Source organism: Canis aureus, chromosome 12 (genome assembly GCF_053574225.1).
Source record: "Canis aureus isolate CA01 chromosome 12, VMU_Caureus_v.1.0, whole genome shotgun sequence".
In the NCBI taxonomy this organism is placed as follows: Eukaryota; Metazoa; Chordata; class Mammalia; order Carnivora; family Canidae; genus Canis; species Canis aureus.
In genome coordinates, this window is record NC_135622.1 from 5,684,414 (window position 1) to 5,701,623 (window position 17,210).

The window sequence follows — 17,210 nt, forward strand, 5'->3', positions numbered from 1 at the left end:
ACCCACAAGTGACTGGCCTTCCTCACCTCTTACCTCTCCCATGTCTTGGTGGGATGCAACAGGGGCTGACCTACTGGAAAAGAATCTTGTCGAGATCCAGAACCTGCGCCAACGCCTGGAGGAGTCCATCTGCATCAATGATCGCCTGCAGAAGAGGCTGGAACATGTGCTCAGCAACACCGAACAAGGAAAAAGTAGGAAGGGTGGAAACTTCTGTCCACATCTAGAGCCTCAAAGAGCATTTAGGTTCACAGTTAAAAGGCACTCAACGTGCATGCAATAGCCTAGTCTTCCTTACAATTTTCCCAGAGAGGGAAACAGGACAGGCAATATTGTTCCCACTTTATAAATGAAAACACTAAGCATCTCGCCCCAGTGTGGGCTAGGGCTCATGCTCAGGGCTATCTGACATGATTGATGCCCACTCTTATAACTCCCTACACTACCTGGTGCGGTGCCAAGCTTGTGGGCTTGCATATGCCCACATCAGCAGAGGGAAGATCACATCCACTTTCCTGCCACTACCACGTGCCCTGGATGCCACCTGCCATTTCCCAGATGTGAGTGGCCCTTGGTTCCATACTTTCCATGTGATGCTGTCACTGGGATACCCCCTACGACGTCACAGTAATAGCTAATTCATGAGAAAGACTATCCCAGAACTTCAGCCACTGCCCATGAGTGTGTGGCCAATTATAGTGTCACTCAGCTACATCACACCGTTGTGCTAGTGCATGAAGCCCCCAGGTTTTTGCTGGTTGCAGGAAAGCATATCTTTTTTTTTTTTTTAAAGATTTTATTTATTTATTCATGAGAGAGAGAGAGGCAGAGACACAGGCAGAGGGAGAAGCAGGCTCCATGCAGGGAGCCCAACATAGGACTCGATTTTGGGTCTCCAGGATCACACCCTGGGCCAAAGACAGCGCTAAACCGCTGAGCCACCCGGGCTGCCCAGGAAAGCAGATTTTTGAGAGCATCTGTCTCCAGAATGTATGACTTGCTGGGTTTTTAAATTCCCTATGACAGTATCCACATCTGGTTTCCATGGGTAGAACCTGGAGTTGGTACCTCAGCTCTACAACAAGGAAGGGGCTTTTGGGAAAGCAAAGTGGAATTTTCAGACTTACAGAGGGCAAAACCCCAACTTAGTCACTTCCATGTTCCTCCTTTCCACAGCAGTAGCCAGTTGTAGAAGCAAAGAGAAGAAGTGGAAAGTGCAAAAACTGCCCAGACCCACCATGGCCAAAATTGTAATAGTTATTCCCAATTTTGAAAAGGCTGCTGTTGCTTATAAGGTCCCATCTACACATCCCTAGGGGTGTAGGAGCAAATTATTCTGGGAAATTCACATTTCCTGTATTAGTCCATTGCTCCATCTTTGCAGATAATCAGGGAGTCACTGGCTGTGAACTGGATACTAGCTTGGGCTCTCTCCCTCCCCTAAGTATGAATGAGGAGGGAAGGGAACATCAGTTTCTGCTTGGAGCAGTCAGTGAAGAGAGTCTCATGGTCTCTGTCTCTCCCTCCTCAGGCACCAGACAGTCCATTCCAGCTGTCTCCCTTGCAACCCCTCATTCATATGCTCAGAGTCACCCTTCGCGCTCTGCTCAAGACGTCTTGTGACATGATGTCTGGATGTCTAGAAGAATGGTCTCCAGAACTTTCCAGCCCTATCAAACAGCATTCTTGGCTGTGAACTTGGAGGTATCTTTAAATGAATGGATCAAATTAATAAATTCTTATTTAAAAATTGTTTACATGTATTGAATGCCTATAAAGAGGAAAATTTGTGAGGAAAGAATAAAACTCATAATGGCCAGAAATTCATAGAAAAGGTTAAAAGAGGGATCCCTGGGTGGCGCAGCGGTTTGGCGCCTGCCTTTGGCCCAGGGCGTGATCCTGGAGACCCGGGATCGAATCCCACGTCGGGCTCCCGGCATGGAGCCTGCTTCTCCCTCTGCCTGTGCCTCTGCCTCTCTCTCTCTCTCTGTGTGACTATCATAAATAAATAAAAATTAAAAAAAAAAAAAAAAAAGAAAAGGTTAAAAGAAAAATGAATTTTCTCTATTAGCTATTTCTTTTTTTTTCTTTTGCAGAACATTTCTTTAATACAGCAATATATAAAGCAAATATAAATTTAAATATTTATGATCACAAATCATAAATACATTATTATGACTGCCTGTGTTATTCAGTTCGCTCAAGTTTGGGGGAATAGCTTATATGTAATTCTTGAAATGCACTCACTTCTTCATAAAAATATGAGCTTGAAATGCATGTACACATTTTTAAGAGTATATAAATTTTCACTCTCCTGACTTTATTCCCAATCTTGGCATCTTCACATATCCTTGGTGAGTTACCCAAACTCAGGGCCTTTTGTTACTAAGAGAGCCATCAAGATTGTTTGCCAGTGGCAACATACTTAAAAATTAATGAATAATAACTGCTGGTCCCCAAGCTTTTTGACCTAATTACTTCTTCCTCTAGGGCAAATGAGCTTTCACTTGGGCATTCTATCAAACTCCTATAGACTGAATACCCTTCAAACACCTCCTTAAAACACTTTATTAAATAGCCATTTCCATTTTAATAGTAGAGTGAGAAAAAAAATAGAGTGAGGATTGTACCCCTCAATCTGAAAGTCTTCGGCCTTGAAGTCATCAATTGCCTCAACTTTTAGAAGCATTTTGAGCATTTTCAGCAGCTCAACGTGATTTAGGTAAATATGTGCATCTCTCAAAGTACCTACAAAGTTACCTGGCTTCAGGCCTGTGATGTGTGCGGTCATGTAGGCGAGCAAGGCCTGTGTAGCTGGTAATGTTGAGGGGCACACCCAGGCCTATGTCTTGTGACCTGTGGTACAACTGGCAGGACAGCTCATCATTCATAGAACTGGCATAGGTCATGGCAGGGACATAGGGCCTTAAGAGGAAGATCCTTTGGATTCCAACCACACAGGATGGTTCTTCTGTCATCAGGGTTGGTCTTGATGGTGTCAGTCACCTTTTGCAGTTGGTCTCCTCCTTGACCTGAGTAATCTGAAGCTGCGTAGGAAAAAAAGGCGGGAGAAGCCCAGGCAGCGTCTAGGCTGCTTCTTTGAATTTGCAATTCAATATGAATAATTCACCACAGACTTGACAAAAAGAGGACTTAAACCCCTATCTTTAGATTTACAGTCTAATGCTTTTATCAGCCATTTTACCTATGTTCATTAACCTATGATTATTTTCCACTAACCACAAAGACATTGGTACTTTATATTTACTGTTTGGAGCATGAACCGGTATAGTAGGCACTGCCTTAAGCCTCTTAATTCGAGCCGAACTAGGTCAACCCGGTACCCTATTAGAAGATGACCAGATTTATAATGTAGTCGTAACTGCCCATGCTTTCGTAATAATTTCCTTTATGGTTATACCCATTATAATTGGGGGATTCGGAAATTGACTAGTTCTGCTAATAATTGGCGCCCCAGACATGGCATTCACCCGAATAAATAACGTAAGTTTCTGACTGCTCCCTCCATCTTTTCTCCTATTGCTAGCATCCTCTATGGTAGAAGCAGGTGCAGGAACAGGATGAACTGTATACCCCCCACTAGCTGGCAACCTAGCCCACTCAGGAGCATCAGTAGATCTAACAATTTTCTCCTTACATCTAGCTGGAGTTTCCTCTGTTCTAGGGGCAATCAACTTTATTACTACTATTATTAATATAAAACCCCCAGCTATGTCAATATCAAACCCCTTTATTTGTATGATCTGCGCTAATCACAGCAGTCCTATTGCTGTTGTCATTACCTGTACTAGCTGCCGGAATTACAATACTTCTAACAGACCGAAACCTAAGTACATTTTTCGATCCTGCTGGAGGGGGAGACCCCATTCTATACCAACACTTATTTTGATTTTTTGGACACCCTGAAGTCTATATTTTAATTTTGCCTGGGTTTGGAATAATTTCTCATATTGTTACATATTATTCAGGGAAAAAAGAGCCCTTCGGCTACATAGGAATGGTTTGAGCAATGATATCTATTGGGTTCCTAGGCTTTATTGTATGGGTTCACCATATATTTACTGTAGGGATGGATGTAGACACACTAGCATATTTTACATCTGCTACTATAATTATTGCTATCCCAACAGGAGTTAAAGTATTTAGCTGATTAGCAACACTTCATGGAGGAAATATCAAATAATCTCCAGCTATACTATGGGCTCTAGGGTTTATCTTCCTGTTCACAGTAGGTGGATTAACAGGCATTGTTTTAGCTAACTCATCCCTAGACATTGTTCTTCACGATACATATTATGTTGTAGCCCACTTCCACTAGGTACTCTCAATAGGAGCAGTATTTGCTATTATAGGTGGATTTGCTCACTGATTCCCCTTATTTTCAGGGTATACTCTCAACGACACTTGAGCAAAAATTCACTTTACAATTATATTTGTAGGAGTCAATATAACCTTTTTTCCCCAACACTTCCTTGGACTATCTGGAATACCTCATCGTTACTCCGATTATCCAGATGCTTATACTACTTGAAACACTGTCTCCTCTATAGGCTCATTCATCTCACTCACAGCAGTAATGCTCATAATCTTTATGATTTGGGAGGCCTTTGCATCTAAACGAGAAGTTGCAATAGTAGAACTCACCACAACTAACATCGAGTGATTACATGGATGTCCCCCTCCGTATCATACATTTGTAGAACCTACATATGTTATCCAAAAATAATAAAGGAAGGAATCAAACCCCCTAAAACTGGTTTCAAGCTAATGTCATAACCATTATGTCTTTCTCAATTAGGAGATATTAGTAAAACATTACATGATTTTGTCAAAGTCAAATTATAGGTGAAACCCCTGTATATCTCTATGGCGTACCCTTTTCAACTCGGACTGCAGGGCACAACCTCCCCATTATAGAGGAGTTACTTCATTTCCACGACCATACATTAATAATTGTATTTCTAATCAGCTCTTTAGTTCTCTACATTATTTCACTAATGCTCACTACTAAATTAACTCACACAAGCACAATAGACTCACAAGAAGTAGAAACAGTATGAACCATTCTACCAGCCATTATCTTAATCCTAATCGCATTACCCTCTCTACAAATTCTTAATATAATAGAAGAAATTAATAATCCATCCTTAACTGTAAAAACAATAGGTCACCATTGATACTGAAGCTATGAATATACCGACTATGAAGACTTAAACTTTGACTCTTACATGATCCCTACACACGAACTAAAGCCAGGAGAGCTACAACTATTAGAAGTCGATAACCAAGTCATTCTCGCAATAGAAATGACTATCCAAATACTTATCTCTTCAGAAGACATACTACACTCATGAGCCGTGCCATCACTAGGCCTAAAAACTGATGCTCTCCCAGGACAACTGAACCAAACTACCCTAATAGCCATACGACCAGGGCTATATTACAGCCAATGCTCCGAAATCTGCGGATCTAACCACAGCTTTATGCCTATTGTTCTTGAAATAGTCCCCCTATCATACTTCGAAACCTGATCTGCCCTAATAGTATAATATAAACTAGTCTAGCTCATTAAGAGCTATAAAGTGTTAACCTTTTAAGTTAAAGACAGAGTTTAAACCTCTCCTTAATGAAATGCCACAACTAGACACATCTACTTGATTTATCATAATTCTCTCCATAGTTTTAACTCTATTTATCTTATTCCAATTGAAGGTTTCAAAACACTACTACCCAGAAAACCCAGGACCAAAATCAATAAAGTCAATTAACCAACGCACAACTTGAGAAAATAAATGAACGAAAATCATTCGCCTCTTTCGCTGCCCCTCAATAATAGGACTCCCCATTGTAATACTGATTGTTATGTTCCCATCTATCTTATTTCCTTCCCTTTTTTTCTTTCTTCTCTGTATTCTGCCCCAAAACAACCTCCTGAAAATCTGACCTGGAGTTAGTTTCCTCCTTAGTGTCAAGTTTATGAAGCTGTGCTGTCACTGGTCTTCCATGTGTTCAGCAGCTGCATCTCATGGCCTCATTGAAAGCTGTTTTCAGGATCCCTGGGTGGCTCAGCAGTTTAGTGCCTGCCTTTGGCCCAGGGTGTGATCCTGGAGTCCTGGGATCAAGTCCCACGTCAGGCTCCCAGAATGGAGCCCGCTTCTCCCTCCTCCTGTGTCTCTGCCTCTCTCTCTCTCTCTCTCTTTCTATGTCTATCATAAATAAATAAATCTTTTAAAAAAAAAGAAAGAAAACTGTTTTCACCTGGAGGACTTTAGAAGATGCACTGGAGGGAAGTCAGTCCAGAAATAGATGCAAAGGGCAGGGTTTCAAGACCTAGAGCATCAGATGCTTTAGGTCCCCTTACTTCTGAGAGTCTGTTGCTCTTTCCCAGGGATAGCCAACAGAAACTTTAACTGGGCTTCAGGAGAAAGTATACATACAGGAGAGTTCCCTTGAAGGATAATGGACAACTGAAGACCAGCACCCAAGAGGAGATCCTCAAAAGGTGAGGATTTTCTCAACCAACATGAGTGCCAAGAATATGGAAAGGTGAAGAGATGGGCTTCCAGCACTCTGGGCTGCCACAGGTTCAGTGACTTTTGAGGTCAGAGGGTACGATGACAGGGAGAAAACCACCTCAGGTGTACCTCAACTGCCTGTTAAATGGGTAACTGTGGATTCAGGGAAAGGAAAGCAATGGAGGCAACAAGAAACAGAAGAATGAATTAATGAGAGAGGATTGCTTTGGGAAACACATCCCATGTCAAATTTGGAACCAGATCACAATACTGCTTAGTCATACTATTACAATGACCAGGTCCCATGCTATTTTGAAGAAGTCAAGGATGAGACCAGTCCACCAGCCAGAATCAGAGTCTGCCCCGCCCACCACCACATATCCAGGGGACCATAAACTATTTATTGCTTTGCAACCTGCTTCTTTAGCTCATCATAACACTCTTGAAATTCATCCTTGTTGTTATATGTATCAGTCATTAGTCTCTTTTTGAGGCTAAGTACTATTTATTATACGAATATCCCACAATTGGCCCATACTCCTGTTTGTGTCCTCCCACTTTCTATCTCCACCCTCAACAGGCCCCTCACTTGTCTTGTCACCTTAGGCTCTGTGCACCATCCCATTGTCATTCTTTTTTACTTTGCCTTTGTTTGTTTGTTTTTAAAGACTCTTTTCTTAAAAAAGATTTTATTTTATTTATTCATGAGAGACACACAGAAAGAGTCAGAGACACAGGCAGAGAGGGAAGCAGGCTCCTCACATGGAGCCCAATGTGGGACTTGATCCTGGGACTGGGATCACGCCCTGAGCCGAAGGCAGATGCTCAACTGCTGAGCCACCCAGGCGTCCAACTTTGCCTTTGTTTTTTGTTTTGTTTTTTTAAGATTTATTTATTTATTCACAAGAGACACACAGAGAGAGAGAGGCAGAGACACAGGCAGAGGGAGAAGCAGGCTCCCTGCAGGGAGCCCACGCTCTGGGCCAAAGGCAGATGCCAAACCACGGAGCAAAGTTGGCTGCCCCAACTTTGTCTTTGTTATGTCAAGTTTTCAGTATAGCAAAATGCTGAGGTATTGAGACATCAATACTATCCATGTAATAAGCACTTGCCTGGAATAAAATATAAAACTGAATAAACCTGCACTGAAACCAGAGATGGAGCTGCCAGGCTGCAGCATCTGGGTCACTCTGTTCCAACAGGAGTCCCAGACCTCTCAGGAAGGACCTCCAGCCTGACCCTTGGGGGCCTGACCCTGTTGACACTTGAGGGGCACAGGTCCTCAAGCAGCTTTGGTGCTGGTCAATTTTAAAAGATTTGGGACCATCCAGCTCTGATGCCAATGTTCAGTCCTAAACAACTGAGAGCTGCAGTTCTGGTCTTAGACTTTTGTAATACTTTCCACTTCCTCAATCCATCTTTTTTTCCTCAAGCCATTTTTAAACACACACACAAAGGTATGAAAGGGGAGCTAGCTATGATTTAGCCTTGGATAAAGGGAATCCATGTGCCTGATTTATAAAAATGCACAGAGGGACACCTGGGTAGTTCAGTCAGTCAAAGGTCTGCCTTTGGCTCAGGTCATGATCCCAGGGTCCTGGGATCAGACCACACATGGAGCCCCACATCAGGCCCCACACCAGCCTCATCCAGCCCTGCATGAGGCTCCCTGATCAGCAGGAAGTCTGTTTCTCCCACTCCCTCTGCCTAGGCTCCACTTGCTTATGCTCTCTCTCTGTCAAATAAATAAAATCTTTTCAAAAGATGCACAGCGAGAAGGTAAAACAGTAATTACTAAGACAGCCATGGCCCTAAGGGAGAGAATGATCTGTCAGAAGGCAGAGCATTACCTGAAGACCTTTAAAAATGGTTATCAAAACTTATTAGAAATTCAGACTTACTTGATCTGGGCTATATTAGGAAAAATAAAAGGCACATCCAAGGAAAAAAAGTACAACAGCTTAGGCTTTTCATGATATTCTTAGAATGTTCCTACAGTGTAATGAGATACAAAGTCCCTTTGGAGAATACTGATCTCCAGGTAAAAATCTGGTAGTCGTGGCTTAGCTAATTCTTTAGCCAATTCTTTTTTGCTTTCTCTGATGGTTCCTTTCTCTCCTGAACCTCTTCAAAAGAACACAAGACTTCTGTGAAGCCTTATTCCTTGTCCCCACAAAGGTGGCCCATCAGCCTCTGATGACTGTTGGCTCCCTCATGATTGGAGCCTTTCATCTGTCTCCCACCAGATGGTTGTGTGTCCTTAGCTACTCCCTCAGCCTTCTTGAACCGCTGTCCCCTATTCCGTGAATGATGGAACAGGACTTATTTGATCTCTGAAGGCCCACTAGCTTTTACATTCTTGAGCTCTTCGCTGACCTCTCTCCCTTCTCTTTAAATGGAAAGGCAAATCCAGTTAGGTGTGTTCACTGTAAAATTTGACAGGCTGTTTGTACGTTTGCATATTCAAGGTTAAACACCTCTCTCCTGAAAAAGGGAGAAGGCCATCATCACTCCCTTTAGAAAAGAAAGATCTGGAGAGTAAACTGGCAGCTGAGGAAGAAGTGGTAGGGGTTTGGCCATCCAATTGATAGAAGCTTTGAGCAGGGATATCACCAAGTCCTGGTGGTGAGCACTGAGTCCTGCAACAAGGAGGGAGCTTACCCTTTGCTTCAATAGTGTTGCTTTCCCATCCCACCACTTGGCCTGTCTTCTACAGACTCTCACTATGTTCTTAGTTTTTAGGACTGCATGGCTCCCACTCCAGCCATCGGTAGGATAGACTAAAAGACTCTTGTTTAGGTTTCTTCTATTTTCTGTCTGCAGATCAAACCTCAGTGGATGTTGCCATACACTCTAGTCCTATGAATTCAAACTTCCAGAAACCAGGCAACAAACACAGTCTTGCTCTCTGAAGCATCAAGACGTATGAGTCTGATAGTCTCTCAACCTTTAGAGCTACCTATCTCATGAGCAGAATCTGGGCCTCCTCATCTCCACAAACCTACAGGGTGACCCAGAAAAAGTAATCACAGCTATGTACTGCTGGGGTTGGTGGAAAGTTAGGAAACAATTTTCCACTTCTGTATTATCATCAGCAAATGTTAAGCAAAATGCATTTAGTCTGCATACATAATTTGTGATCCTGCTCTTTAATGAGATTCAGGTAAACTTGGACTGGCTACAGCACAAGCTTTTTATTTTAACTCCTGTCCTCCAATGATCAACTGAAAGTAAAGAAAACCCTGCCCCCATGAATGAATCAGGTAGTCCCAAATGGGCCTGCTACCTTGATCCCCTCAGGAATTAATATAACAACACTACTGTGTGGTGTTGGTCTGCTGGCTAGATGGTGGGAAAATTGGCATAGGGTCAATGAACACTGCTTTCAGCCTTCACCTGACCCTGCGGTTGCTCAGGTAGATCATTGCCAAGATGGGCTTTGACTAGACCATAATCAAGGAAGACTTCAAAGAATGGTGGGGACATATCAAAATACCACAGAAGACAGCTAGAAGGGGCTTCCAATGGAAAATCATACCATCTTCATCAGATGATATTTAGTAGAACAGTCACAGTGGCACAGTGGGTTAAGGTAAAAAAATAGAATCTACAGGGGCACGTGGATGGCTCAGCTAAGCATCTACTCTTGATTTAGGCTCAGGTCATGATCTCAGGGTCATGAGATCGAGCCCCATGCTAGGCTCTGTGCTCAATGCAGAGTCTGCTTGAGATTCTCTCCTTTTCCCTCTGCCCCTCCCCCCACTCTCTCTAAATTAATTAATTAAAATTGTAAATTAAAATCTACATGAGAGCCCATCAGTAATACAAAGGATAAATTGTGGTATATTCCAATAGTGGATACTACAGAGCAATGACAAATGGATGAATCGTGCTTGTCATTTGGAGCAGAGCGCTGAAGGTATGTATCTGAATGACTACAACCAAACTTGAAGATGGAGGAGGAGAGGTCAGAGGAGGAGATGAGGAACATCTTAGGCCACTCCACTTGAGGCCTGACTACATCTAAGCTGCTCCAGAGCACATGGACTCTGGAGGAGGAGTGCTAGAGAGAGATTATCAGTCCACCGCAGGCAGAGTCCCAACAGTGAATATGGTAAAGGGGACACGGCTGGTCTAATCTCAGAAACTAGTTCCTTTAGTTTGTTGTAAATCCAAGATGTCAGGGACACTTTGAGCACTCAGTGGTGAGAAATAAAGGAGTCACATATGGGCCCACTTTACAGCAGAGGAAGTTGAGGTTACAAAGACAATGGTGGCAGGGCTGAGAATAAATGAAGGCCTCCTGAACCCAGGGGAGAAGGGTGACAACTCACATCTCCGAAAGTCAGCTCCATGGGTGCAGCGAGAAGGCCAGTCCTACAATCAGGCTTCAGGATAGTGAGATTGTGTCAGCAAACCAGGGAGCTTCTGTCTTCCCTATTGTCCCTGTAGCCTGGGGGAGCATCTGTGGGGAAAGGAAGAAAGCAAGAGATGCTTGTTTAGAAGCTGCCCAGAAACCCCCCTGAAGGGGGTAACTCCTCTGCACTTACTTCCAGAAGCAGCTGCGGGCCAAGACAGAAGATGGCAGAACAGAGCTGAACCATAGTATCCAGCAGGAGGCTGCACACAACAGACATAACAAGAAAGTCAGTGCCAGACCCAGATCCTGGGCTTCCCAGGTCAGGAAGGAATATTGCTCTTTCAGTTCTGATGGTCTCATGTGGGCCTTGACAGCAGAAAATACCATCTGGATCTGAAAAGAGATGAGATTTTATACAAAAGCTTCCTATCCCCTGCTCCAACTCCCTTCCTCTCTCTCTTTTCTTCCCTGATCCATCTTCTGTTCTCACACTCCTGTTCTTTGCTCTCTTCTGCCAGCCTTTTACCTTTTTACCCTTTGTAGCTACAATTTTAGGAGAATTTGCATACCAGACCAAAAAATGGTAAGTTCTTCTCCCTGTCTCTTAAATGAAACACCAAGAGGAAGATGGAATCCTTGGAATCCTTGATGGGCTGGCTGGGAACTGGTAGTGTCTGGGACCTACCTGGTGAGAAGTGCCCATGAAGCAGCCCCAAGGGGACCTGTGTGCCATCACAACAAGGCTATTTCTCCGTGGAAGCTCCTAAGGATGGGGGCTGGGCAAGGGTGGGGATGGGAGTTTGACCAACCACTGGCCCCAAAGCTAGGATGTGAGCACTTATAGAGCAGCAGATGAGTGCCAAGCAATGGTTATTAATGCAATTGCTCAATGTGCAAACAAAGCTTTCACCTTTGGAGGAGGGGGAGCCCACCTTCAGCAGTGCCTCCAGAGCCTGAACAAGACCTCTCACAGAGCTGAGCTAGAGACCTCAAAGGAGGGACTTTGCCAAACTGGTGCTGGTGCCAGTCCCTCAGGCCCTCTAAAGAGGGCACATTTGCCATTGGAACTCAGAGCAGGAGGCATAGGGCTGCTGATGCTAATATCTAGGAAGGGGCACACTAAAAACTGTCCTGGAAATAGGAGAAAAACTAGAATCTGGGGCCACCTATAACTACCAGAAACGGCTGACAAGGTAAAGAACCATTGCTGAAGTGATGTAGGAAAGGAACAGTAGGGATCCCTGGGTGGCGCAGCGGTTTGGCACCTGCCTTTGGCCTGGGGCGCGATCCGGGAGACCCGGGATCGAATCCCACGTTGGGCTCCCTGCATGGAGCCTGCTTCTTTCTCTGCCTCTCTGCCTCTCTCTGTGTGACTACCATGAATAAATAAATAAAATCTTAAAAAAAAAAAAAAAAAAAAGGAAAGGAACAGTAGGGGCACGTGGTTGGCTCTATTGGTTAAGCATCTACCTTCTGCTCAGGACGTGATCTCCGGGTCCTGGGAGGAGCCCTGAATTGGGCTCCCTGCTCAGTGGGGTCTGCTTCTTCATCTCCCTCTGCTCCTCCCCACCTGCTCATGTTCTCTCTTCTCTTTCAAGTAAAATAAATTTAAAAAAAGAAAAAAAGAAAAGGAACAGTGAGCAAATAGGAAGTAAAGCAAATCCCCCTTCTCATCTTCCTGCCCTCTAGTGCCCCTGAAAGCACACTCTGATGGGAATGAGCTGGTTTGCAGGTACTCAGGAAATCAGTGTTTGGAGCTGACAGACCAACGCGTCTCACATCTTCAACACAGACTCTCCTTTCTTCCCAGAGGTCTTTTCTCTTGGGAAGAGCCATAGGTAGTACCTGGTCCTTCCTTAAATTCCTGCGTGAACATCACTTCTCACATTTGAAAAGATTTTTTTTAAGTTCTCCTAACTGAAGTCTGTTGCCTTAAATACTACTTCTGCCTCTGTGAACAGATCTCTCTGTTCCATTTCCTCTGATTTCAGTGACAACCTTGAGTAAGAGAGGGACCTGAAGGATGAGTAGAAGCCCATTCTAGGACAGAGGCGTTCGGGATGTGGCCTGGTTACTAATGGCTGTTGTTGCTACTGGACAGGAGTGACTCCAGCTTAAGTGAACAAGAGATAGTGTATCAGGGATCCAAACTCTGAAGACTTTGGTCTAAATACCTTGCTAATGCAAGCACCACTCTTTGGCTCACAGTCTTAGGCAAACTGATTCATAAATAACACTTCATTATGAGGGGCCTCAACTGAGCTAATAGTTGGCAATATTATTTGTAATCAAACATTAAATACAAATGTTAAACTACTCCGCATGACTGCTGATCATCCACTATATTATTTTTATAATCAAGAGAAATATTTCTTTATGTATTTGAATTCGGTTAGCCAGGATCCCTGGGTGGCTCAGTGGTTTGGCACCTGCGTTTGGCCCAGGGCATGATCCTAGAGTCCCGGAATCGAGTCCCGCGTGGGGCTCCCTGCATGGAGCCTGCTTCTCTCTCTGCCTGTGTCTCTGCCTCTGTGTGTGTGTGTGTCTCTCATGAATAAATAAATAAAATCTTTTAAAAAATGAATTCAGTTAGCCAATATAAAATACATTCTTAGTTTCAGATATAGTGTTCAATGATTTATCAATTGCTTATAGAAAAGTATTTCTAATATATTATCAAAAACATTATTTCAGAAAAAAAAAAAACATTATTTCAGGAAACCTGGGTGGCTTAGTGATTGAGCAACTGCCTTCAGCTCACAGCATGGATCCAGGATCGAGTCCCACATCAGGCTCCTTTTGAAGAGCCTGCTTCTCCCTCTGCCTGTGTCTCTGCCTGTCTCTCTGCCTCTCCCTCTGTGTCTCTCATGAATAAACTAATTAAAAAACAACAACAACATTATTTGGACGTCTGGGTGGCTCAGTGGTTTAGCATCTGCCTTCAGCTCAGGGCATGATCCTGGGGTCCTGGAATCGAATCCCACACCAGGCTCCCTGCAAGGCTCCCGCTTCTCCCTCTGCTTAGGTCTCTGCCTCTCTGTGTCTCTTATGAATAAACCAAAAAAAATCTAAAAAAAAGAATTATGTGCCACTTAAAAAAATTAGACCTATATTCTCTCATTTTGAAAATGGGAGAGTTTGAAAAGATGGAATTGGTGTATTTCCAGTATTCTAGTAAATTAAATAAAAAGAATAAATTAAAAATCTGGATCTACTCTAAGTTGATAGAATTCAATGGCATGTATACAAAGAGTACTTTAAAAATTGGCAGTCATCATTAAATTTAGAGATTATCTTCTGGGCAGGGAGATGTTCCTTAGTATTTAGAGATAGATAGTCTGGGTGCACTTCCCTGTTGCACCTTCAATACCTAAGCACTTGAACAAATAAATGATTTGGTCTCCCTAATCTTCAGCATCTTTTCTGGTCAACTATGTTTAATAATAACCCTTCCTCTAAAGTTAGGAGATTTGGGGGGTGCCTGGGTGGCTTAGTCGGTTGAGTGCTCAACTCTTGGTTTCAGCTTATGTTATGATCTGAGGGTGCTGAGATCAAGCCCCATGTCAATCTCTGGGATGAGTGGAGTGTCTGCTTGAGGACTCTCTCTCTCAAATAAATAATAAATAAAAGCCCTCTGCCCCTTCCCTCTGCTCAAGCTCTCTTTCTCTCTCTCTCTCAAATAAATAAATAAGTCTTTGTAAAAAAGTTAGTGGGAGATTTAAATGAGTTAATGTTTGAACTAGGCTTAGCATAGTACCTGGTATACAATTGCTCACTAAATCTGTTACTGTGATTATTCTTATTGTCATTGTTAATAACTCATTACTAAGTGACATCATGTAAGCACGGGGTTTTAACTAGGACTTGATAGTTTTTAAAATAAAGGACTCGATTAGAATGTCTTTTTCCAACATAATGGCAGGTCCCATAGTCACTGGAGAAGAGAGCTCAGAAATGTGTTTGAGACATTTCACAATGCAATAGCACTGTATAACTAGACGTAGAGCAGAGTAGAGTAAGACAAAACTTTCAAGAGTGATTTCCCCTTGTCTTTCTTCCTGCACTTTTTCATAGACATTTTGCTGTACATGTGGAGGTGCCTGGGATCAAACATGTAGTACCAGCAACCTAGCAGCAGAACCATAGAGATAGATACTCCAGGGGATCCCTGGGTGGCTCAGCGGTTTGGCGCCTGCCTTTGGCCCAGGGCGCAATCCTGGAGTACCGGGATCGAGTCCCGCATCGGGCTCCCGGCATGGAGCCTGCTTCTCCCTCCTCCTGTGTCTCTGCCTCTCTCTTTCTCTCTCTCTCTATGTCTATCATAAATAAATAAATGTTTAAAAAAAATTAAAAAAAAAAAGAGATAGATACTCCAAGGCATCCTCCTTAGCCTCACGCTTCAACCTCAGTTAGAATGGAGAGACAAGGTGGGTCAGATAAGTCCCTCACCTACCACACTTGAGAATCCCTTGACAGTCTGCCGCAACACCACTAAACGCCACTGCACATGCAGGTTATGGATTACCCACCAAATACCTAAGGGCCGATTTGACCATGATCTATAGAAAGGTCACATTCATGGGCCATATGGCATTGCATATGCCATATTCATCCATGGCTTTATGGCAACCTCTAGCAAACCAGCCCTTTCATGTTCAGTATATTGGTGACCTGAATGAAAGAATAAAGAAAATCATCAGATGTGCAAATCATCATCAAAATGGGTATCTAGGGGATCCCTGGGTGGCTCAGTGGTTTAGCATCTGCCTTGGGCTCAGGGAGTGATCCTGGAGTCCTGGGATCAAGTCCCGCATCAGGCTCCCTGCATGGAGCCTGCTTCTCCCTCTGCCTGTGTCTCTGCCTTTCTTTCTCTCTCTCTGTGTCTCTCATGAATAAATTAATAAAATCTTTTTTAAAAATGGGTGTCCACTGCTATATTCAAGGAGATTAATTGTAAACTGACCTTATGCAGCCAGAATGAAATGAAAAACCAACAAGTATAAGAATAATATTCATACAAAAACAAAAGCATCCTACAGTCAGAGGAGGTAGTGAGAGTGAGGCATTAGGAGGTCAAAATTGGCCTCAATTTAATCCAAGATCTATAAAGAACTTATTAAACTCAACAGCAAAGAAACAAACAATCCAATCATGAAATGGGCAAAAGACATGAACAGAAATCTCACCAAAGAAGACATACACATGGCCAACAAGCACATGAGAAAATGCTCTGCATCACTTGCCATCAGGAAAATACAAATCCAAACCACAATGAGATACCACCTCACACCAGTGAGAATGTTGAAAATTAACAAAACAGGAAACAACAAATGTTGGAGAAGATGTGGAGAAAGGGGAACCCTCTTGCACTGTTGGTGGTAATGTGAACTGGCACAGCCACTCTGGAAAACTGTGTGGAGGTTCCTCAGAGAGTTAAAAATAGAAATGCCCTATGACCCAGCAATTGCACTGCTGGGGATTTACCCCAAAGATTCAGATGCAATGAAACGGCGGGACACCTGCACCCCGATGTTTTTAGCAGCAATGTCCACAATAGCAAACTGTGGAAGGAGCCTTGGTGTCTGTCAAAAGATGAATGGACAAAGAAGATGTGGTCTATACATACAATGGAATATTACTCAGTCATTAGAAATGACAAATACCCACCATTTGCTTCAATGTGGATGGAACTGGAGGGTATTATGCTGAGTGAAGTAAGGCAGTTGGAAAAGGACAAACATTATATGGTCTCATTCATTTGGGAAATATAAAAAATAGCAAAAGGAAATAAAGGGGAAAGGAGAGAAAAATGAGTGGGAAATATCACTAAGGGTGACAAAACATGAGAGACTTCTAACTCTGGGACCCGAAAAAGGGGTAGTGGAAAGGGAGGTGGGTGGGGGAATGGGGTGACTGGGTGACGGGCATTGAGGGGGGCACTTGATGGGATGAGCACTGGGTGTTATGCTATATGTTGGCAAATTGAACTCCAATAAAAAAATACACAAAATTAAATTAAATTAAATTAAGCAATAAAAAAAAAAAAGAGAGATTGGCCCTGAACACCCACATACAACTTCTTTGGTCCTCCATCAGTTGCATATGATGCCCTTCATTTCCAGAACAAAAGTGTACCAGGAGATCTTTTATTTATTTTTAGATTTACATCTTTTTTTTTTTTAGATTTAAGTCTTAATATGTACTTTACTTTTTTTTCTAATTTTTTCCCATCTTTATTAAGGAATAATTGAAAAATTATTGAAAAACATAACTGCATATATTTTTTTAAAGATTTATTTATTCATGATAGACAT

At 42.9% G+C, this 17,210-nt stretch overlaps 2 protein-coding genes and 1 pseudogene across 8 annotated transcripts in view; 1 reads left to right on the forward strand and 2 right to left on the reverse strand.

The window, feature by feature from the left end:
• LOC144281401 (uncharacterized) overlaps nt 1-4,819 on the forward strand; it is a 49,239-nt gene extending 44,420 nt beyond the window's left edge. Inside the window, exons 9-11 of the mRNA XM_077844344.1 lie at nt 63-194; nt 1,532-1,835; nt 2,042-4,819. Of these exons, the coding sequence (XP_077700470.1) occupies nt 63-194; nt 1,532-1,623 (224 nt within the window). The 3' untranslated portion in view covers nt 1,624-1,835; nt 2,042-4,819. The remainder of the gene's footprint in view (nt 1-62; nt 195-1,531; nt 1,836-2,041) is intronic.
• LOC144281402 (thymidylate synthase pseudogene) lies at nt 2,565-3,888 on the reverse strand (annotated as a pseudogene).
• LOC144280442 (uncharacterized) overlaps nt 2,923-17,210 on the reverse strand; it is a 32,060-nt gene continuing 17,772 nt past the window's right edge. For 3 of the 7 annotated variants that reach the window (XR_013348847.1, XM_077842480.1, XM_077842481.1), the window contains exons 3-4: nt 11,087-11,156; nt 10,675-11,001 (exon numbers count right to left, since the gene is read on the reverse strand). Coding sequence is in view for 2 of the 7 variants with exons in the window: in XM_077842480.1 (XP_077698606.1) it covers nt 10,927-11,001; nt 11,087-11,156 (145 nt within the window). In the remaining 5 variants the exon portion in view is untranslated. Of the gene's footprint in view, nt 3,048-10,674; nt 11,002-11,086; nt 11,157-12,366; nt 12,487-15,470; nt 15,595-17,210 lie in introns of those variants that run through there. The other 4 variants (XR_013348844.1, XR_013348845.1, XR_013348846.1 and 1 more) reach the window with 3 other exon arrangements.